Source organism: Maylandia zebra, linkage group LG11, assembly GCF_041146795.1.
Source record: "Maylandia zebra isolate NMK-2024a linkage group LG11, Mzebra_GT3a, whole genome shotgun sequence".
NCBI lineage: Eukaryota > Metazoa > Chordata > Actinopteri > Cichliformes > Cichlidae > Maylandia > Maylandia zebra.
This window is the reverse complement of record NC_135177.1, coordinates 26,668,352-26,690,937: the sequence shown is the minus strand read 5'-3', so window position 1 is coordinate 26,690,937 and position 22,586 is coordinate 26,668,352. Positions and strand designations below refer to the sequence as shown.

General features: G+C 41.5%; 1 protein-coding gene and 2 long non-coding RNA genes across 4 annotated transcripts; 2 read left to right on the top strand and 1 right to left on the bottom strand.

The window, feature by feature from the left end:
- The first annotated feature begins 329 nt into the window (after nt 1–329).
- Nucleotides 330–2,717, top strand: LOC106674861 (uncharacterized). Its single transcript, XR_013100856.1, has 7 exons — nt 330–1,006; nt 1,127–1,465; nt 1,580–1,861; nt 1,939–2,130; nt 2,213–2,323; nt 2,448–2,488; nt 2,597–2,717. It is a non-coding gene; the product is annotated as an uncharacterized LOC106674861 (long non-coding RNA).
- A 4,730-nt stretch (nt 2,718–7,447) lies between these two features.
- LOC143420953 (uncharacterized) lies at nt 7,448–8,212 on the top strand. Its single transcript, XR_013100697.1, has 2 exons — nt 7,448–7,736; nt 7,856–8,212. It is a non-coding gene; the product is annotated as an uncharacterized LOC143420953 (long non-coding RNA).
- Nucleotides 8,213–11,734: 3,522 nt separating this feature from the next.
- Nucleotides 11,735–21,306, bottom strand: LOC101472431 (cytochrome P450 4B1). Of its 2 annotated transcripts, XM_004550961.6 has the most exons (12): nt 20,932–21,306; nt 20,608–20,752; nt 20,458–20,502; nt 20,242–20,369; nt 19,984–20,108; nt 19,721–19,875; nt 19,511–19,617; nt 18,536–18,726; nt 18,262–18,395; nt 13,447–13,511; nt 12,994–13,076; nt 11,735–12,641 (listed from the first exon to the last, which is right to left on the bottom strand). In XM_004550961.6, the coding sequence occupies exons 1-12, from the start codon at nt 21,289–21,291 to the stop codon at nt 12,464–12,466; spliced, it is 1,716 nt and encodes a 571-aa protein (XP_004551018.3). In that variant the 5' UTR covers nt 21,292–21,306; the 3' UTR covers nt 11,735–12,463. The 2 variants fall into 2 exon arrangements, with proteins under 2 accessions (XP_004551018.3, XP_014263692.3); XM_014408206.4 differs by lacking the exons at nt 11,735–12,641; nt 12,994–13,076; nt 13,447–13,511 and adding an exon at nt 14,867–16,484.
- Between the last annotated feature and the right edge of the window lie 1,280 nt (nt 21,307–22,586).

Below are 22,586 nucleotides of genomic sequence, written 5' to 3'. Positions count from 1 at the left end.
ACAGCAACATCATTACGGCGGAAAATGAGAACTGGGATGATGAAGATGCAAATATGGGAAAATTAGAGTATGTAATTAAAAAGTAGATTATGAAGAAGTGCGGTTATTTACAAATTCTATCAAAAATAACTTTGTTTGTTAACCGAAATAATTTCTGCTCATGTAAAGTGAACATCACACGCAAAAATGTAGGTTTTCCTTTTGGCTATTCTGTTTGCCTGTCAAACACTTGTTCCTTCATGTAGTTACTAAATACTTTGAGGTTATTTTAAGAATTATGAACACAATAAAAATCCATTTAATTGACTTATGATTAAAAAACCTTACAAGCAAGGAAATCCTGGACAACGCCTCTAACTTTACATTGTTACATTGTATGTATGTAATTTTTTGTAATCTGAATCAATAATCCAGAGTACGTATCATACTTAATTCCCAAAGTGTAATTGTGTCAGTTGTTGTACTTGGCAGCCAATAAGTTGGTTACAAGTGCTTTGTGTGCACATGAAGTCCAAACTCCAGTGAGTTTAACTGTACGATAAACTGTCAAAACAGCTCAATCACAGTTTTGGTTCAACCCCCACAAACATTATCTCAGCATAAAATACAATGTGAGAACATATTTGGCATCTATATATTAGAAAAGAAACTGGTTTGCGATGCACATTTTGTGTCTTAACACCCATACTAAATGTAAGAAGCAAATCATATGCCAGACCACATCAGAAAAACAGTGTGGGTGACAACCTTGCTAAATTTCCTCTGTACTGGCTGTTGGACCACTTCCGATGTGTCAGGCTCATTTAAGCTGTTAAGCTCAATCTAAAACCTTTTGCTGAGAGGCAGAGTTTGTGATCTGTGTTTTTTATGAGCAGTAATGGTACAGCCAGGATGCTTCATGTTGGGTTTTATTTCTGCGGGGACAGGAATTTCTCCCATATGAAACAGAAAGGCTTCATTTTCATCTTTTTACTTGTTTGGAACTTCTCTACTTTCTCAGGAAACAGTGAGTATCTGATCAAATCATTACTTAACTAAATTCATTATTCAAATTGCTTAATTAAATACAATGTATTTAAAATACAATTGATGAACTGACTGTTGAATGTTTTATATTTTTTTCAAGTGACTGTTAATTTAAATGAGCAACGTGATATTTTGCGAGTCGCAACACAACTTAATTTTTCGCTGGGATGTCGAGCTGTGATACCGTGTCAGCATTACATCCATCGATCAGACTCTTTCAAATGGTTTTACAAGAAGGACCATAGCAGTAAGCAGGTTCAGTTATTCTTCCAAGATAAGAGGGGAATGCAATATCAACAAATATCCAATCCCAAATTGAGAATTGGATCCAATCATTCCTTGGTCATCAGCTCTTTTACCGAGGAGGATGAAGGTGTGTACTGGTGTGAAACTTGCCAAGAAACATGCCAAAAGTCCACTGACATCATAGTGAAGAAAGGTTTGTCCTGCTGTCATATTTTTTTCCGTTAAGGCAGAATCTACCTGTGCTTATGTAAAGATTTTTACATTCGTCAAAGATGATTCTCACAATCCTTTACCTCTCTTTTTTCAGAGACGTGGAAAGACGTCAATGAGACAGTTTACATTGTTGCTGGCAGCAGTTTTCAGCACACATGTTCAAGTAAACTTGATAAAATAAATTTTTGGACTTTTGAAGCAACGACTGCTGTTGGGAAATCAGAAGTAAGAGCAACAACAGACAATTTGACTTTCAACAAGTCTATATATATTGGAAATGTCAGAAGAGAAGATGCTGGGAAATATACCTGCTGGATGAGTAGCTGTGTCGGACACAGTATTAAGCGAGTCACTATCAATTTGTGTGTAGTTACAGGTGAGAAACTAACACACAAACATCATTGTTTCATGATAGAAGATAACCTGATGTAACCTTTTGATCTTTACTTACAGTATATGACAGTAAGGATTCATCTGCATCTTGCGCTGTGACGTGCGGCATGAAATCAAATAATCCAAACAGAACTTCAACTACATCTGTGCCTGTACATCCACACGGGTCCCTAAAGTGCAATATAGATTCAGTGTTTGATGGATACACTACAGTTGCTACCACTCACACATCATCATTTAGCACAAGAACAGGTGGGTGTTTAGCCATATGCTGTTTGTGAATCTTTTTCACCCGAATCAAAGAAATATTAATATTTAGCTTTTGGTTTAACAGGTTTTCAAAAAGAGCCTGAAGACTGGATCCCACTTATTTGTGGTATATCAGTATCATGTGTCATTTTAATGGCACTTACAATTTTTTGCTTCAAATCAAGATTACATTCAGGTAGGCTATGCAGCTGCGCCTCACTTCCACTTCCTGTGTACATTATTGTTTTTTTATTAAATGGTTTACTTGAAAAATTTTCCCCTCTGATTCTGAATATGCTTCTGCTTCTGTCTCACCAAAGCATTTCCTGTTCAAATTTGTTGCTGTGGCTTGAATAGCAGGGTAAGTGTCTGTGCTGACATCGAGGTGTATCCTAAAACCCTCATGCAGAAATGAAGTGTGTGCGTGTTGCTTTGTCTGGGTAATGAAATGTATTGCTTTTTACTGCAGGTGGAAGAAGAGTCTTCAGTGGTTTATTCATCAATTATCATCAGGACACCGGGCAAAAGAATTAATCACATGACCTCTAGTGATTGTGTTTATTGTGAAATAAAAGTATAGAGAAAAAAGTCCAGGATAAGTGCAGTTACTTTTATTTATATAGCACATTTTAAAACAATATGGATTGGTCCAAAGTGCTTTTCAGTTGACTGTTAAAATAGGTAAGGTCATTATCCTTGCTGTCATTTGATTTAGTAACTGATTCCTCAAATTACTTAAATTGTAACTTCACCCACACGCTTGTCAAGGGGAAAATCTGAAACCATGAGTCTTTTTTTCCAACAAAGGAATGATTTCTAATCGAATCTTTAACTTAACTTTTACCTAATTCTCTGAAGGCAGGGCGGGTGTTCTAAAGTACATGGATCGAGATAATTTTAATGAGAAGCTTTCAGTGTGATACAGATGTTATGTAACAACATTTTTTTGTTGTTGCTCAGTACAGAGGTGAGGTCCATTCATGAACTGCATGAAAGCACAGTTTCTGATTACCTTGCAGATCAAGTTAAGATAAAACAAATGTAGGTAAAGAAGTTCTTTAAAGTTGACATCAAAATGTTACGGCAATTAAATGCTGCTTTCACAAAGAGGAACGTTATTAGGTACATTAATTTACTCGAGCTCATCAATTGAAACAAATTTATAAACAATTTTTTTTGTTCTTAAAAGAAAAAAAATACTTTTTACGCTAAATTTATTTTACAGCTGTATTTTGTCTTGCAGTTTTAGGTTTTACATAATCACCATATAAAATATAACCGCAGTAAAAAAGCATCTAAGCAAAAGGTTGCATAAAGAAGGCTGTTAAAAGTGTTAAAACCACAGCAGTACTGCGTCTGCAGTGTTAATCAATAATGAGCATCAGTGATAGTAAAACAATAACACCCTGCAGACAAAAGGTTGTTGTACGATTATTACTGTGAGCAATATGTGTGTTCATACTTTGAGGACATTCTGCTGAGGATAGTCACTGAAAATAATATTTTGGATTATTTTATTTGTTAAAGTGTTTTATTCAAAGTAAAGTATACAAAAAAAGTGAAAACAATAGAAAAATAGTCTTAAGAAATAAACCAAAACTCACTAAATGTGTTGTTTAAAAAAGCAACAGACATTAAAGAAAATAAAGGAAATGTTTTAATTTTTGGTGTTTAGTCAAAGATGGAAACAAAGAGGAGGCTGTGGTGAAAATGACTGTGAGTCAAATGTGTTGTACTGTACTGTTTTACTTATATTTGACCTATGTCACTAATACCACCCACATCATAAAAACAAAAACTCAGACACAGAAACTAATAAAATGTAAACTTAACATTTAACAATTAAAAACCAAACTGAAATCAGAAAATCCACCCTGAAAACTAAAATAACATCAAATTCAAAGGTGGAAAATCCTAAACTAAAATAACAATGGCAGTGTTAATAGCAGTCATCTCCGCATAGCCTAAATTGAAAACAATTTGAGTACCTCACCCACTTTTTTTATACACAACACCAACCCACAGAGTCAGACAGGACATGACACACAGGACAAACCACTACATCACGATCTGTCATTGGTGGCGGTGTGCACAGCTCTAATGAAAACAAACCCAAATAAGGCAGCTGGCCCAAATAATATCCCCAGGCATGCACTCAGGGTCTGCTCATCAGAGCTGGATGGTGTATTCATAGACATGCAATCTGCCCATCCTTTAAGTCCATTACCAGTGTGCCCCTCTCTAAGAAACATACTGGTAGTGGATTTAAACGACTATCATCCTTTTGGACTCACACCAATCGTGATGAAGTATTTAGAAAGGATCAAAAAGACTGTCCTGGCTACCATGGACTCTTTACTTTATGCATGTGCGTGTAACACCACAGTGCATCAGTCTACTAGTGAGTCACGATTTGCTCTGATGTTTGGCTGAGATCCCCAGCTACCTGTTGAGTTTTTGTTGGGTAGGATTCAGGAGCCTGTGGTTGGTAGCACCCATCATTGGATTGCAGAGCATCAGACTCGGCTATGTCATGCTTTTGAACATGCTAATAAACGCTTGGAGGCTGCAGCTAATTGGCGTGTGACATGTCACAACCAGCATGTGAGGGATGCTCCCCTGCAAGAAGGTCAGTTGACTTACCTTAAAGAGGTTGGGCTTAGAGGCCGTCATAAAATTTAGGATGTCTGGAGTTCAGTGGTGTATCAAGTGCTACAGGCCCCAGACCAAAATGGATCAGTTTACACTGTTACTCTGTCGGATAACCTTAGTCACGTGAAACATGTCCACCGTTCACTACTAAAGAATAAGGTGGAGTATGTGACTACTTGTCCTCCCAGTGCTCCAATCCAACTATTAGAAACTATGCAAGGTGGTGAGTGGTTTTTATTGATTTATGAACCTACTCCAGCCCCAAGCAATTGCCAACAAAGACAGGAGACCCCTACTTCCTGCATACCAAGTGAGCCAAAACCCTCAACATCCTCTGTGGTGCTGGTCTGCACCGATCAGCTGCCAGTTACGGCTGGTGTTCAAAATAATATTGCTTCTTCACATAGGACTACTCGTGCTAATGCTGGGACGCACTCGAATCGGCATCATCTGCCCCAGGCAATAGGAAGTAGAACAACAGGGGCTGTGAACTCCCAGGCACCTGTGCCTAATATATCTACCCTGTTTAGACCTCAGCAGTGAGTGTCAATCGTTGGGATGACGATTCAAACCCCAGGGGTAGATTGCAGTGGGTTACATTTGGTGGATGTTGGTTCATACATGGTGTCTGTGAATGCAGCATGAACTTTCACCCCTCCGTTTGCTGTTAATCAGATGTTGGTTATGAGGGACATCAGTGGTCTATTCTTGAGCTCTCGCAACTTGCACTCATTACTGTTCAAGGTGGCAAAGCTCACAGGCTGTTAGGTATTAGAGACTGGATTCATTTCCCGTGACAATTGATGAATTTGTGTAACTATTAAAGGGTGGTAAGTGGGATCCTCATGGGTTATCTACAATTTAGTGTATGGTAGGGTGGACCCCAGATGACTTTTTTTCAATTCAATTCAATTCAATTTTTTTTTACATAGCGCCAAATCACAACAAAAGTCGCCTCAAGGCGCTTCATAGGTACAGAGAAAAACCCAACAATCATATGACCCCCAATGAGCAGGCACTATGGCGACAGTGGAAAGCAAAAACTCCCTTTTAACAGAAAGAAACCTCCGGCAGAACCAGGCTCAGGGAGGGGCCTGAGCCTGGGTCTGCTGCGACCGGTTGGGGTGAGAGAAGGAAAACAGGATAAAAGACATGCTGTGGAAGAGAGACAGAGGTTAATAACAGATATGATTCAATGCAGAGAGGTCTATTTACACATACTGAGTGAGAAAGGTGACTGGAAAGGAAAAACTCAATGCATCATGGGAATCCCTGGCAGCCAACGTCTATTGCAGCATAACTAAGGGAGGATTCAGGGTCACCTATATGCTTTAGCAAAAAGGAAAGTTTTAAGCCTAATCTTGAAAGTAGAGATAGTGTCTGTCTCCTGAATCCAAATTGGAAGCTGGTTCCACAGAAGAAGGGCCTGAAAACTGAAGGCTCTCCCTCCTATTCTACTTTTAAATACTCTAGGAACAACAAGCAGGCCTGCAGTGTGAGAGCGAAGGGTACTACAAGGTCATTAAGATAAGATGGGGCCTGATTATTTAAGACCTTGTATGTGAGGGGCAGGATTTTGAATTCAATTCTGGATTTAACAGGAAGCCAATGAAGGGAAGCCAAAACAGGAGAAATATGCTCTCTCTTTCTAGTCCCTGTCAGGACTCTTGCTGCATCATTTTGGATTAGCTGAAGGCTTTTCAGTGAGTTTTTAGGACTTCCTGATAATAATGAATTACAGTAGTCCAGGCTGGAAGTAATAAATGCATGAACTAGTTTTTCAGCATCACTCTGAAACAGGATATTTCTAATTTTAGAGATGTTGCGTAAATGGAAGAAAGCAGTCTTACATATTGGTTTAATATGTGCGTTGAAGGACCTGATGATGACCTCTTTATAACCAGAGGTGGGTCGAGTATCCAAAAATTGTACTCAAGTAAGAGTAGCATTACTTTAAAATATTATTACTCAAGTAAAAGTGAAAAGTAATCGTCAACAAAGTTACTTAAGTAAGAGTAAAAAAGTACTTGGCGAAAATCAAGTGTTTTAGGTACAGTAGCAGGGCTGCCCTGCTACCTAAAAAGGTTTTTTTTCTGCTCTACACTTTGAGTAGTTTTGTCCTTACTTTTGCTTGTTAATAACAAGCCTGTGGGCTTTTGTAACTGGTACAACATTTGCACTAGCTACTGTAATCTCTCCTGGGGTGTAACCCCCTCCCCGGGTGGCATTATCAACACCATTTAGTCACATTTACCGGTATTCTGCCTTCACACCACCACACATGCATACAGAATCAGTCCAATCATCTGTGAAAATGCTGTGAAATGACTGAAGCTGCATTTAATGCTGTCAGACTCTCTGAGAAGCTGCTGTTACTCAGACTCACACCCTTTCTCTGTAACTGAGCTCTGAACTTCCTGTAAGATAGGCCCCACTCAGTCAGAGTTGAAAACCAGACATCAAACATCAGAACTGTGAGCATTGGTATTACTCAGGGGCACGTGCTGAGTACACTGCCACATGCTGTCTTCACATATGAGTGTGTGTGTCACACAGTGGAAATTTGCATTTATCTTGTATATTGTTTTTATTCTGATTTTTAGTGTTTATTTATGAGTGTTTTATTTGCATGGTTTTATTCTGTTTCTATTGCATGGTTTTTAGTGTTTTATGTGACATGGTTGTTATCCACTGTGGCCTGGCTGCACATGGGACAAATTAGCTGATAGGGACCACCTGCTGAGGCAGGGGTGTGTCCAGAGGTGGCCTATCAGCTGTGTAAAGACCTTTTAAAAACAGGCTAGCTGGGCACTGAAAGAGAGAGGCCCCAGACTGGAAGGTTAATGCGAGATGGCCAGTGTGATGCGGCGACCAAGTCCTGACCTCATGGAACGGCAACAGTAAGAGACAACGTGTGTGATTGGCAGCAGGGCAGAGGTTTACCTCTGCCTGCATTTGTGAGTAGGGTCTCTACTGTTGTTTACTGGGTGCAGCTGGATTGGGAGAGGGTCACCATGGCCATGAGCCAGGGCTGCTTCTGGGACCATTGTTCTGGCCCCTATTTGTTATGTTGCAGGACACCGACGCAAGGGGAGCTGTGGCGGTGGTCGCATCATGGATTCGGGTGCAGAACGCAAGCCGGGCTGGGAAGTGATGGGCCAGCGGAAGGACAAGAAGATGGGTGGCTCTTTCTTGTCTGCTGAAGACGGGGCTGGCGTGGACTCTGCTCTAAAGGAGGAATTCCTGGCCTGCTGATGGACCCATAATGAACATGTGGCCTAATTATAGCAGGGGGGGGTTTAGTGAATGTAGAAAATGGTAGTTTTATGGGTTTTAGAATTGTTTTTAGTAGAGAGCAAACATTTTATTATGTACATTTTAAGGGTGTTTTATTTGTGCTCCCTGGCCTAGTAATAAACTGTTTCTGATCAGACCTGCTTCCTCTCTGTGCCCGTGGTATCTGACTCACTTGCTCCCCCTTGTATTTTAAAGAATCTTTCTTTTTAGCGTGACATTCTGGCGCGACCGCTTTAGTGTCCGCAGCGCGTTACATGTGCACCACCTGATCAATACCAGAATGATAACATTTGCATATGTGATTGGGCCGATTACTGGTAGGGACGGGATAGAGAAGTGATAGGACTGGTGGCCTGGTGTCAGGAAAATAATCTTGCCCTAAAAGTAGAGAAGGGCAAGAAGATCATTACTTATCTGAGGAAAAGACACTCCAATATCACACAGAGGTAGAGAGGCTGAAAGCCTTAAATTCATCAGGACACACATCTAACAGTTTCTCAAAGATGCTGACTCTCAGGTTACCAACAGAAACATCAAGGACTGTGACCTGGACGAGCTGGAGCCATTCACTTCCATTTTTTTTTTTTTTGTTCTTTTACTTTGTTGTGTTCTCGAAGTCATCACACAAGTTCTGTTTTGGTCTGTCACAAGATGTGTCTACATCTGTTAAACTGGTAGCTGATAAGTAGAAGCATACTGATTGCAAAGAGGATTAAAATACATTTAGAGGACTTAGCATCTGAGGCTCAAAGTGGCAGGTCTGGTTATCTGAGTGATTCATTACGAAGATATGGTGGGTCATTGAGTTACGTTTTTGACGAATTTGATGTAAGGTTGTATTTTTTCTACAATTTCAATATTTTTTTTCACTCCTTTAGAATGTTGAAAATACTATTAAAGGAAAGCAAAACGTACTTTTCTGTCAAAACACAGGGCTGATTTCTATCATGAAATCATATAATACAAGTGTATTACTGACAGCAACCTTTTCATTCCATATATTAGACCAGCATCATATGAACTAAAGTGTCCTGCATTTTTCCCAACAAGCCACTAGGTGTTGGGTTGTGCACAAAGGTCAGCATTTTCGGTGACACTGGCTAAACACTTGCAGAAATTATTGCTATATATGTGGCATCACATGAAAGTGGAGCTTCAAGCTTCTAAACGTTCACATGTCGCTGATAAGCTATTTGCCCTGTCCAAACAGTATTCTGAACATATGTGCTCTTTGGCTTTTTCAAGTATATTACTTTAAAATGGTTTGCTGCCCTCACAGGTGTACTCTCACAGTTTTGTTCTGCTGGGCATTTAAATGAACTTTTGTGGCCAAGTTTGTGGCTAAATTGGCCAAGTTTCGGTGGACCATCAAATTGTGTTACATCTTATATTGTATAGTGGTTTGGATTTTTCTTTTTCAAATATGAACAGAACAGACGTAGTAGTAATTGAGAGGAGCTGTTTGGTGATTTGTAGAAAAGGTTCCTAGCTGGAATTGCAGATTAAATGCTGTGGTCTCAACGCAGCATGCATTCTGACCACAAGGCTGCCACATAACATTGTTGTTTCTTTTTGATGTGGTGCCTGGTCTGACATCGGCCAAAAAGTTAAACCAGTTGGCTTGAGTTTATTTCTTTATATGGTAGCGGCAGAAGATGCAATGCATTTTAGGAGTTTTCACAGGAAATTCAAGTGATCAGTTATTAGGATCTTAAATCAGCGAAAGGTTGGCAATCTGAGATAAAAGAAAGAGGACGTCATTTCATTTTTATCCAACCTGTGTTGGTGACTTTTTGTCGTTGTGGGTGTGTGGATTTTCTGGGTGGATTTTGTAATATAACTGTAAATAAAAGAGTACTTTTGTCTCGTGAACCTTTCTGGCCCTTCTTGATACTTTCACCCAGTTGTGTATGAACCTGCACATTGCAGAAGGGTATTATAGCGTGTCTTTGTGACACTTCTGCACATGTTTTAACGACTCTTGTTGTGAAATTGCTGAAGCACCTGGCCTGTCTAACAGCAGAGATAGGCAGTGAAACTGAAGTCGGGACTTAAGTGCAGCGGTCTCGCCCCACATATTCACTATCTCTGCCTTCTTAAAGCAAGATGGTGAATCAGATTTCTGGTTTGCAGAAGCATGTACACATGCTGTCTAACAGGCCTGCAGGAGACTGGCGCACAGTGTACAAAGGCGCACAAAGGTGTAAATAAAAATGGAAACCTTTTCACTTGCATTGAATGATAAGTGAATGATAACAGCATAATTATCTGGCTTCATCATGTGTTTTTGTCTTTTTTCGGGGCCAAGGAACACAAGGAAAGGACATTAGCCCAGTGGAAATCTGTGCTTCGCCAAGTTTGAGATCTTTGGTTCCACCTGCTGTGTCTTTGTGCGACACGGAAAAAGTGAACGGATGGTCTCGACATGCATGGTTCCCACCATGAAGCATGGATGAGGACGTGTGATGGTGTGGGAGGTGTTTTGCTGGTGACACTGTTGGGAATTTATTCAAAACTGGAGTCACACTGAACCATCATGGCTAACACAGCATTTTACAGCGACATGCATCCCATCCGGTTTGAGTTTAGTTGGAGCGTCATTTACAGGACAATGATCCCAAACACACCTCCAGGCTGTGTGAGGGCTAACTGGCAAAAAAGGAGAGTGGAGTGCTGTGCCAGATGGCCTGGCCTCTACGGTCACCTGACCTAAGCCCAATGGAGATGTTTTGGGATGAGGTGGACCGCAGAGTGCTCAGCAAAAGGGCCAACAAGTGCTCAGTATCTCTGGGAACTCCTTCAAGACTTTTGGAAAACCATTTCAGATGATGACCTCATAAAGGACCTTGGACCACTGGCCAACACTCCAGTCCTTCTTCTACTTGGCCCAGTTGAGACACTTCTGACTTTGGCTCAGGCTCATAAGGGGTTTGACCCGAGGAACCCAACAGTTGTAGCCCATCTCCCAGATGCGCCTGAATGTGGTGGTTTTTGGAGCTGTGACTCCTGCCTCATTCCAGTCTTTCTGGATCTCTGCCAGATTCTTGAATTTCCTCTGGCTGATAATCCACTGAAGGCCATGGTCATCTTGGTCATTTTGCCTGTCCACTAGACTTTCCATTGATATGCTTGGACACAGCACTCTGTGAGCAGCCAGCCTCCTTAGCTATGAACTTTTGTGGCTTACCCATCCAATGGAGGGTATCAATGATTCTCTTCTGGCCAGTTGTGAAGTCTGCAGTCTTCCCCATATTGAATCTAACTGGGGCAATTGAACCAAATTGAAGCAATTTGATGACACCTGGGAAAACCTGTAAAATTTGGGCTGATGTCTTCACAGTATTCTAATTCCTGATTTTGTGGGTTTTATGAACTGGATGCCCAAATTACATACAAAGAAACAACTAAGTACTTGAAATCGTTTCAGTTCTGGCCCTTTCAGTTGCAATTTATTTGTTTTCCAATGTTAACTTGTCATATTTTAGTAATACGTGAACATCTGTTATAGTTACGTTTTCATTTCATATATAACATCGGTTTGTTTTAAGTGTTTTTCTTCTGAATTTTCTGGAGTATAATGTGTAATGTTGATAATGCACAATGCAAGGTGCCACATGATTCATTACTGAAGAATGTAAAAAACAGTTTAAAATGGTTTTCATATCATTTATTTTGAAACTTTCCATTAAATGGTTTTCAAATTTAACTTTATGTGTTTCTTAGTTTGAGACTAGTTGGTTAGTCTATCCCCCCTCGTTTAGTTGACTAAGCAATTAATTGCCAGGAACATCCCTGGTGTGCAGATGATTTAGGTCGTGCTAATAAGAATGGTTATGTTACCACTGCCATTTCCAGCTGAGGGTTTTTTTTTCTTTAATCTGAGTGGAGATCTTGTCATTGAGAAACTGATACTGCGAACCTGAGCCACCACTAGGCAGAGATGGGAAGTAACGATGTACAAATACTTCATTACTGTGCTTAAGTAGAATTTTCAGGTATCTGAATTTGTGGTCATTTTTTTGACGGCTTTTTACTTTTACTGCTTACATTTTCACTGTGATGATGTCACTTTCATTGTGACATCATCATCCCATAAGCCAATGCAGGTTTCACAAGACATTTTTGAATGAGGACATATTTATGTATTTGTATTTGTAATCTCTGTTATTTTTGTAAGAAAAAAAACAACCCAAAATTGGGAAAATTATATACAATGTATTGTGACACATATTCTCTATGACAATTTCTCCCAAAAACATAAATTGCACGACAGAGTCCATGAATATATATATAAAAGCTTGTTACATAGTAGAAGTATTTCAAATCAACATAAATTATTTACTTTCTAAATACAGTAATTTTTAGCAGTTCTTGCAGTTAGTGCACTTTAGCTCTCTGCGTCTAAAGGTTTGATCTTGATGTGGATGCCATTGAGTGAGCGGAGAACCAGTTGGGGGATGATCTTGGGTTTCATAGTGGGCTCCGCTATGAGCTGGTATCGCTTCAGTGTCAGAGCTGTCACCACTTTCATCTCATTCATAGCAAAGTTCTGACCGATGCAGTTTCTGAGGGAGGAAAATATTAAATGTAAGAAATATACAAGTGAATATTCTAAAGAACTGAAAAATGATGAAAATAGTTTGATCCTTCTGAGATTAGGACATGAGGAATATGAATAGTAGGGATGAGTATAGTATGTTATTTTTTAACATTCAGGGCCAAAGGTGCTTGCATTTTAAATGGGATCAATCTTAGATTACAGTGAGTTCACCCTTTCCCCTACTTGCTTTAGCCCATCATAAAACCAGTTTTTATTGTGTTGATGTAAATGGGGTCAGTGCTAAGTTACACATTCACATACTTGAGACTACTGCAAGCAGTCTCTATACAGTGATATAGTTTCAGGTGAGGACAAACCTTGGCCCAGCTGAGAAGGGCACAAACGCATGAGGAGATCTCATGGCAATGTTCTCTGGTAGGAAACGCAGAGGATCAAAGACCTAATGTAATACAGGACAAAGAAAGAGAGCAGTGTTATGTCTATTACTTGTTTTCTGAACCTTATCACTCTTACCACTTGCGCAGAGAAAACTGCATTCTGACACACATAATATAGTAAGTCATTAAACCAGCTTGAATCTGTCCTGAGGTCCACTTTGGCACCAGGGACCTACCCACCTCAGCAAATACAGCACTAGTAATTAATTTAATGCACCAGTTTCATGATTGCTTCTTCAGTTATTTGATAAATTATTTGCAGCCTTTTGAGCAGAGTGCTGAAAAACTTCATAATTTTATTTCATCATAGATTCTGTTGATGATGTATTCCATGTAGTAAGTTGTGCTGGGAATAAAATTGTCTTTACTTACATTAGGGTTTTCCCAGACAGATGCATTCCTGTGAATTCCATACACACTTATTCCAACAACAGAACCTACATTTGAAAGAAATGTTTACTTAGTTTATTATTATTAAAAGATTATAGGGTGTGTCTAGCTGATCATTATCATACAAACTAAGCAAACATACACCATATCCTCCTATGGCATTCCTAAGCCCATGCTCACCGTTTTAGTTCTGGGAAGGAGAGAGACTTTGCTTTACTGAAGAAAGGACTGGATAGTGTTCTTGGGCCTCACAAGCACTTTTCTGAAGATTATAAATATCAGATCTTGCTCGATCACTTGAAGTTCCCAAGTGACTGGATCAAAGATAAGAATAAATGTTGGAGATGTGGCTGGAATCATTCTGCTGAAGGCACGCTTAAGAAACCCTGCAGCACTTGTGGTGAGCAACACCTCCTTGTATAACATGTCCTTGCCAAGGGTAAAGAACAAAATCCCAATATTCTGACCACGTGTACTGCATCCAGTGTCATCTATGTTGACCATCCCAGTCACTCCGGTATGGTGCCGTTGAAGGTGGTAAGAGTCAACTCCACAATGGGAAGAGGACCATGGACACCTTGCCGTGCTGGATGACGGTTCAGAGAGAACCATAAAATTGCCTGCTGCTGTGAAGTTCCTTGGCCTTGCCCAGACAGATGAGGTTCTGGCCCTACAAACCATTAGACAGGATGTCCTGCAGCTGAATGGGGGAAGCATATCATTGGAGGTGTCCACTAAAGGTAAGCCAAAGATGAGGCATCAAATACTGAATGATTTCACAGCAGAACAACTGGCTCTAGCTGAGCAATCCTGTCCAGTGGAAACACTCAAAAAGAAGTACAGCCACCTACAAAGACTTCCCTTCAAAGGTTTCAGCCGGGTGAAACCTATGATCCTGATTGGATCAGATCACCTGCACCTTCTCACTCCTGTTTGACTGGTGATCCGGGGACCACCTGGAGGGCCAGTAGCAGTCTGTACTGAGCTGGGGTGGGCGCTACAGGGACTCGCCAAAAGTCTACCACATCCAGCGGATGAACAGGCATGCTTATGCTCGTCTTTCATCACACAGACACCACAGCTCTACAAAAATATTGAAAGGCTGTGGCAAATTGATGTCCTCTCTTTCAGAAATGAAAAGGAGGTCACTAGGTCAAAGGAGGACCAGTAGGAAATAGATATCCTTGAATCAAAGAACGGGTACAGTTAGCTACTCCATTGCTTCGCTGCAAAGACTTTCCTCAGGTGAAGGCACCTCAAGAGGCTGTCATGGCTCTTCAAAGAGCCAATAAGCATCAACTATGCAAGGACCCCAGCAGAGCACAGACATACAACCAGGAGTTCAAGACAGTGGAGAAGGCTGGCAATTTGGTAAAGTTGACTCCAGAGGAGGTGAATGGTTCAACTAAATCCTGGTACATTCCACGCCATCTTGTGCATCACAACAACAAAACCTGCCTAGTCTTCAACTGCACCTGCCAGGCCCCATGCTACAGCGTGGGGCCTGCTGCCAGGTCCCACGCTTAGCCCTTTGTTCCTTGGCGTGTTACTCCGATTCCGCCAGCATGCGGTGGCCATAAGCTGGGATATAAAGGCCATGTTCCATCAGGTATGTTTGCTTTCCAAAGATCAGCCTCTGCTTCGCTTTCTTTGGAGGGATGGACAACAGGAGGATCCACCTAATGTGTATGAATGGTGACTGTTACCATTTGGCATGACCTGCAGCCTTTGCTGCACCACTTATGCTTTACAGCAGCATGTGCAACACCACCGTGAGGGGGAATGAAGATGTATACGAATCTGTCCACACTGCCATTTGTGTGTCCATGTGGACAACTGTCTCCAGTCGCTTCTGACTCCACACCAAGCTAAACAACTCCTGGACAAAACAAGGCAACTACTGGGCATGGGAGGATTTGAAATACTGCAGTGGGCCAGTAATGTGCCAAAGGAGGTGTCCTACCTGCCTACTACTGCCCGTTCTGACAGCTGTGAGCTCTGGCTGACTTCTTACCAAGCTGACCCACAAGAGTCGATGCTTGGATTATGTTGGCATTGCCCCACTGATACCTTGCCCACAGCACCAACTCTTCGCAATGCGTACAAGGTGTTTGCTAGCCAATATGACCCTGTAGGGTTTCTCCTTCCCTATACCACTAGAGGGAAGATTCTTGTACAGTCTATGTGGCTGGGATGAACCTGTCACCTGTGTCCTTTGTGCCGCCTGGGTAGAATGGAAGAAGGAGCTACCATACTTGCAGAGCATTACCATACCAAGGTGTTATATGCCACCTGTTAGTCAGTGCTGCTCTCACTGGAGCGCAGCTTGCTAAGATTCTCCAAACCTAGCTTACTCTACCGCTGCAAAATACTATCTTGTGGACTGACTCTACTACTGTGCTGAGTTGGTTGCAGTCTGATTTCTGCCATTACAAGGTCTTTGTCGGGACTTGAATTGCTGAAATCCAGGAGATCACTGGTTCTCACCAGTGGAGGTATGTCATGTCAGTGGAAAACCTGGCTGATGACATCACAAGGGGGAAGGGACTCTGTAGTCTTTCATCAGCCAGCCATTGGGCTCAGGGCCCCCAGTTTATACAACAAAGTTCAGTGCACTGGTCCTACTGGTAGGGCTGAGACTTCAGATGAGGGGTTGTTATGTGGCCTTGTCACAGTGGCAAAGTCTCTTACTCCAGCCCCAGGAACTTCACATCTTGGGAGGAGCTTGTGAAAGCCACTTACCATGCTCATCACGGGGCAGCTTCTCCTCCAATGACTGCCACTGATCGTGTGGAAGCAGAGATAGCCATCTTAAAGTCAGCTCAATATGTTTCCCTGAAGATGTGATGGCCCTGATGAAGGGAAAACTTAGCCCTTTGCTCCTTGGCATGTTACTCCGATTCCGCCAGCATGCGCCATAAGCTGGGATATAAAGGCCATGTTCCATCAGGTACGTTTGCTTTCCAAAGATCAGCCTCTGCTTCGCTTTCTTTGGAGGGATGGACAACAGGAGGATCCACCTAATGTGTATGAATGGTGACTGTTACCATTTGGCATGACCTGCAGCCTTTGCTGCACCACTTATGCTTTACAGCAGCATGTGCAACACCACCGTGAGGGGGAATGAAGATGTATACGAATCTGTCCACACTGCCATTTGTGTGTCCATGTGGACAACTGTCTCCAGTCGTTTCTGACTCCACACCAAGCTAAACAACTCCTGGACAAAACAAGGCAACTACTGGGCATGGGAGGATTTGAAATACTGCAGTGGGCCAGTAATGTGCCAAAGGAGGTGTCCTACCTGCCTACTACTGCCCGTTCTGACAGCTGTGAGCTCTGGCTGACTTCTTACCAAGCTGACCCACAAGAGTCGATGCTTGGATTATGTTGGCATTGCCCCACTGATACCTTGCCCACAGCACCAACTCTTCGCAATGCGTACAAGGTGTTTGCTAGCCAAAACCTCTGTCCCCAAATAGTCAACTTTGTTCGCCCTGCCTTCAATATGATCCGCTTACTGGCCTAATAAGGGTTGGATGTCACCTGAGATGTGCTGAAGGTCTGGACTCAGACACCATACACCCTACTGTGCTACCTCCCGAACACCCACTAACTAAGCTCCTTGTCCAGTACTTTGATGTGATTTTGTTGCACCCTAGTCCAGAGCATGTCTTTGCAGAGATAGGGCGCACTTATTGGATCATCAGAGGTTGACAAGTAATCTGGAGACATCAAAGACAATGTGTAGACTGCCAGAAATTCTCACCAAAATGGCCGATTTGCCCACAGGAAGACTCCAGATCCACAAACCTGCTTTCTGGTCAACTGGAGTTGATTGCTTTGGTTCCTACACGATCAAGATAGGCCGGAGGCATGAGAAGCGCTGGGGCTAAAAAATGTCATTTCTGTGGCCCATATTGGGTAGTACTTTAATAAATGTGATTGCTCTTAAGAAGCAGTATCAGGTTGATGCACTGCCTTAGCAAATTTGTTGTGGAGGAATTTGTGGCCAGCTTTATTACCGTTTAATCTTTATTCATGTTCTACTGTATTTCCTGTTCTTGATCGCAGAAACAACACCATATCACCCCTCCACATCCTCCTATACCATGCCATATCTCCTTGTACCTAAATAAACTCCACCTCTTACAATCTACTCCCTGGATGTCAGCCTCTCCTTCTGACCAAGGATAACTATTGTAGCAAAAACCAACATTAAACTGATGTGCACCATTCTGTACAGTGAGGTTGCAGAGTGCATAAAAATCTCCAACGCTCTGCTGACTCAGTAACTGCAGAGCTCTAAACCTCCTCTGGCATCAACATCAGCACAAAAACTGTGTGCCTGGAGCTTCATGGCTCATGGATTCCCATGGCTGAGCAGTTCCAGTGAGTGTAATGTGTAGGCGGCGGTGTACTTTCTGCCCATATAATGTATATGATAATAATCTGGTGCCAACATTTAAATACTTCAATTTGGAAGAATGAAGAACTGACAAAGCAATTACGCCACACGTTTAAGAGATTTATACTAGTTTATAGAAAAGAAACTCTATGTGACAATACAATCAAATAATACCAACGTATCCTTGTAGAATAATAAAGTAATAAGTATTAAGTCGATATAGGTCCTTTATGGAAATGTAAAAAAATTTAATTTTTGTATCTAAAGAAAAACAACGTCGGTTAAGAGTTTGTGTTTACCATGTAGCATGAAATGTTTCCAAAAGCATTATTAAGTGAAGACATTTAATGTTTACTCTTTGATAATAACAACAGAGTAAAATCACTGACCTGCAGGCACTGTTCTCCCATCACAAAAGGTTACAGTTTTGGTGGTTTTTCTGGAAATTCCTGGTACAGGGGGGTAAAGGCGGAGAGCTTCTTTTATGCACATTGTAGTGTATGGGATTTTACTGAGATCCTCCCTTAAAATGAGACCAACATGCAGTGTTAGTGAAGTCAACTAATAAGAAATCTTGTTTATATGTCTCCTAATAAAGTTTTGGTACCACAGAATGGCACCAACTTGTTTCCCTATTGCAATGTTGTCCTTTCACAAGCCTACCACTCCATGGTTTCCTTGTCATGCAAGGCCTCCATAATCTCCTTCCTGCAAATCTTCTGATGTTCTGGGTTGCAGGCCAGACAGTAGAGGATGAAAGACAGGCCACTGGCTGTGGTGTCATGGCCCTCAAACATGAAGGTGTCCACTTCTGCCCGCATATCTTCATCTGACAGACCCTGCTGGTTCTCATCCTGGCGTTGAAATAAAGGATATTTACAGTTGATAAAAGACAGAATGGACTGCACTATACTCTAACTGGGCTTCTCAATAAAAGTGCTTTGTTACTTTTGCTGCTCAGGCTGATTATATTACTGCATCACCCGACTTCAACTCAGCTTTAGCTGGATAACATTCATCCTTATACAGATACCTTTATAAAATTGGGGATTTATTCAGCAGCCAAGTATCAAGGTCCGCTGTTCTTCTTAAACCATATAAAGCACTAATTGTTTGTTTTTTAAGCAAACACCTGCCATGCAGTTAATTATTGATTTTAATTTTTCCTGCCAAGGACAACAATTTGCAATGATATACTCATAAAGGAAGCCAAGTCTACTAAGAGAATAAACATGCTAGCTGAGACAGCCCCTACAAGCTGCCGTTTAGAGAAGTTTTTGGGAAAGAAACTGGGCAAAACACTAACCAGTGTTGATCATTCTCTACACAAAAGAGATTTTGTATTCAGGTTGCTGCTCACGAGAATGAAAAGGCTGATCATCGTCTTTGTGTCAGAGGACATTAACATGCAGCTTGGCAACAGCATGCATCTTTGCTTATTTGCTGCATGCATATGCTATTTCAGCTTTAGGCCAGTACTTCAGATATCTGACACGATCTCAAGTTGGCACTTGCCTTATTTTCTGTATGACCTTTATGCAGGAAAACCCCAGTTTGTGACTTGCCTATACATTAAGCAAATCCTACAATGGGAAATGTGTTGAAGTAAGAGGCTGAAACTGATGACACATAACATACTCTTGCAAAGAGAAGGATGTCCAGAAAGTCCAAATATCTCTTTGCCTGTATTTGTCCAAGCTCCTTCTCTTCCTTTAGTGCTTCTTGCCTCTTTCTTATAACTTCCTCTTTAGAAAAGAATATAAAATGTAAGCATTTGTAGATCTGACACTATAATGTGAGGCTCACTGATTTTTGGCAACGGTTCAGATGAATCAAAGCAAAGCTTACCTGTATGACTGAGGGTCACCTGACGTGCTTTTCTGTATCTGAAACCATGTGGGCTAAGGTGGAAAATGAGGTCACTGTGGTACGGAAACATTCTGAGCCGAAGATCAATTAGAAAACTGAGGTCATAAACTGCTTTGATGTATGCATTTGTTCCACTGAAATGACAAAGGAGGCAAACATTAAATGCAGATTTACAACAACCAAAGACTCAACATAAAACTGACACTGTAAATGACTCTTTAAAAAGATTCATCTGGGCTCACCCCTCTTTCTGACAGTTGCTGTAGCAGCTGAAGGCACACTTCATAATGCTGTCCAGTGTCATGAGGCTCATGTGTTTAAACAATTCAAAAGGCTCATTTGTGCTTGCATAACTTTCCCACTTATCCTGCCAACAATGAGAGAACAGATGTGATCTCTCTGCAGGATACAGACACTGCTCCTGCTTTACTTCTATTTACTGACACGTGCTGACTTTGATTTTATTTATCAATTATGCAACTAAATTGTCTTTAACGTACCAACATAGTCTCAGCAGACTCTGACATCAATTTTACGTATGGTTTCAAAACATCATAATGGAAACCTGGTGTTAAGAGCCTCCTGTGGCGGAACCACTTCTGACCTTCTGACACCAACAACCCATTTCCTGAAGAACATGTCCACGGGTGAGGAAAGCAGCAAAACAAACAACTCTGCACTTGAAATGCTGTTGAAGGGAGACAAATGAGTCTTACCAATCCAACCCTCAATAAACCGGTAGACAAAATCATCTTTTGGTTCTGTTAGGAAACATAACAAATAAAAATGGTGTTAGGGACTTTTAACTTTACTACACAGTTATAAATGTGCATCAACACAACAACTACTTAAAACATTTCTCACACCTGATGATGTCAGGATAGTTTTTGCATAATCTGGATGCTGAATATTGATGATACTGAGAAAGGGGCCAAACCAGATTGGGAAAACATATGAGTACTCCTGTCCCCATTTCACTACCTTGTCCATATCGGTCCCATCTTGTTTAAACTGAAAGAGAAAAAGTACAACTGAAACACATCACAGCAGGCAGACTTTACTCGTGTAAATTGTGTTGTTTGTCAACTGTGTGTCTCTGTTTGCAGAATGGTGTTCTCCAACATGGTGTGGTCAGCTTTACTGGACGGTTACAGATGTTACAGCTGCTGCGAGTGTGTTGATACAGTTACCTCCAGAACATGTCCAAACAGCCAGTGTGGCGGCGGCCCCGGAAAAGCTTGGAAGTTCCGCAGTGCTTCCCTTCTTTTCGCAAGTAGAATTGTTAATTTATAAACCACGACAAAAACACAGAGCACAACAAAGACGTAATGCATGTGAGGCCAGCCCAGCTGAAACTCCGCGAAAGTTTTAGTTAGTTTCATCTCGCAGGTGCAAGTGTCTTCCGCCTCCGCGTGCAGGAAAACCTCCCCAACAAAGCGCAAAAGGTGATCTGAGCTCACCTTTCTGATAAGAGCTGGAGGAAAAGCGATGTTTTCAGTGCTGTCTCCGGTAGGCGGGGAGTCTGACACCCAATAAAACGCTGACTTCATGTCCTGACGGAACTGTCGGCGTTTTGAGCGCAGGAGTGCAACAGCAACATCATTACGGCGGAAAATGAGAACTGGGATGATGAAGATGCAAATATGGGAAGAGCAGAAAAGTAGGTTTTCCTTTTGGCTATTCTGTTTGCCTTAATTCCCAAAGTGTAATTGTGTCAGTTGTTGTACTTTGCAGCCAATAAGTTGGTTACAAGTGCTTTGTGTGCACATGAAGTCCAAACTCCAGTGAGTTTAACCGTACAATAAACTGTACAAACAGCTCAATCACAGTTTGGTTCAACCCTCACAAACATTATCTCAGCATAAAATACAATGTGAGAACATATTTGGCATCTATATATTAAAAAAGAAACTGGTTTGCGATGCACATTTTGTGTCTTAACACCCATACTAAATGTAAGAAGCAAATCATATGCCAGACCACATCAGAAAAACAGTGTGGGTGACAACCTTGCTAAATTTCCTCTGTACTGGCTGTTGGACCACTTCCGATGTGTCAGGCTCATTTAAACTGTTAAGCTCAATCTAAACCCTTTTGCTGAGAGGCAGAGTTTGTGATCTGTGTTTTTTTATGAGCAGTAATGGTACAGCCAGGATGCTTCATGTTCCACCCTGAAAACTAAAATAACATCAAAATCAAAGGTGGAAAATCCTAAATTAAAATAACAGTGGCAATTGTGATGAAGTGTTTTGAAAGGATCAAAAAGACTGTCCTGGCTAGCGTGGACTCTTTACTTTATGCATATGCGTATAACATGTAACACCAGTGCATCAGTCTACTGGTGAGTCACCATTTGCTCTGATGTTTGACTGAGATCCCCAGCTACCTGTTGAGTTTTTGTTGTGTAGGATTCAGGAGCCTGTGGCCCCTACCTCCTGCATACCAAGTGAGCCAAAAAGCTCAACATCCTCTGTGGTGCTGGTCTGCACCGATCAGCTGCCAGTTACGGCTGGTGTTCAAAACAATATTGCTTCTTCACATAGGACTACTTGTGCTAATGCTGGAACGCACTCGAATCGACATTATCTGCCCCAGGCAATAGGAAGTAGAACAACAGGGGCTGTGAACTCCCAGGCACCTGTGCCTAATATATCTACCCTGTTTAGACCTCGGCAGTGAGTGTCAATCGTCGGGACAACGATTCAAACACCAGGGGTAGATTGTAGTGGGTTACATTTAGTTCATGTTGTTTCATACATGGTGTCTGTGAACACAGCATGAACATTCACCCCTTCCTTTGCTGTTAATCAAGAGTCGGTTATAAGGAACATCTGTGGTCTATTCT

Coding starts and splice junctions, on each gene's coding strand:
- LOC101472431 (XM_004550961.6), bottom strand. CDS start 21,291: ATGAAGTCAGCGTTTTATTGGGTGTCAGACTCCCCGCCTACCGGAGAC. Junction 19,618..19,720: donor GGTGACCCTCAGTCATACAG/GTAAGCTTTGCT, acceptor TCTTTTCTAAAG/AGGAAGTTATAAGAAAGAGG. Junction 18,727..19,510: donor ACATCCTTCTCTTTGCAAGA/GTATGTTATGTG, acceptor TTTCAACGCCAG/GATGAGAACCAGCAGGGTCT.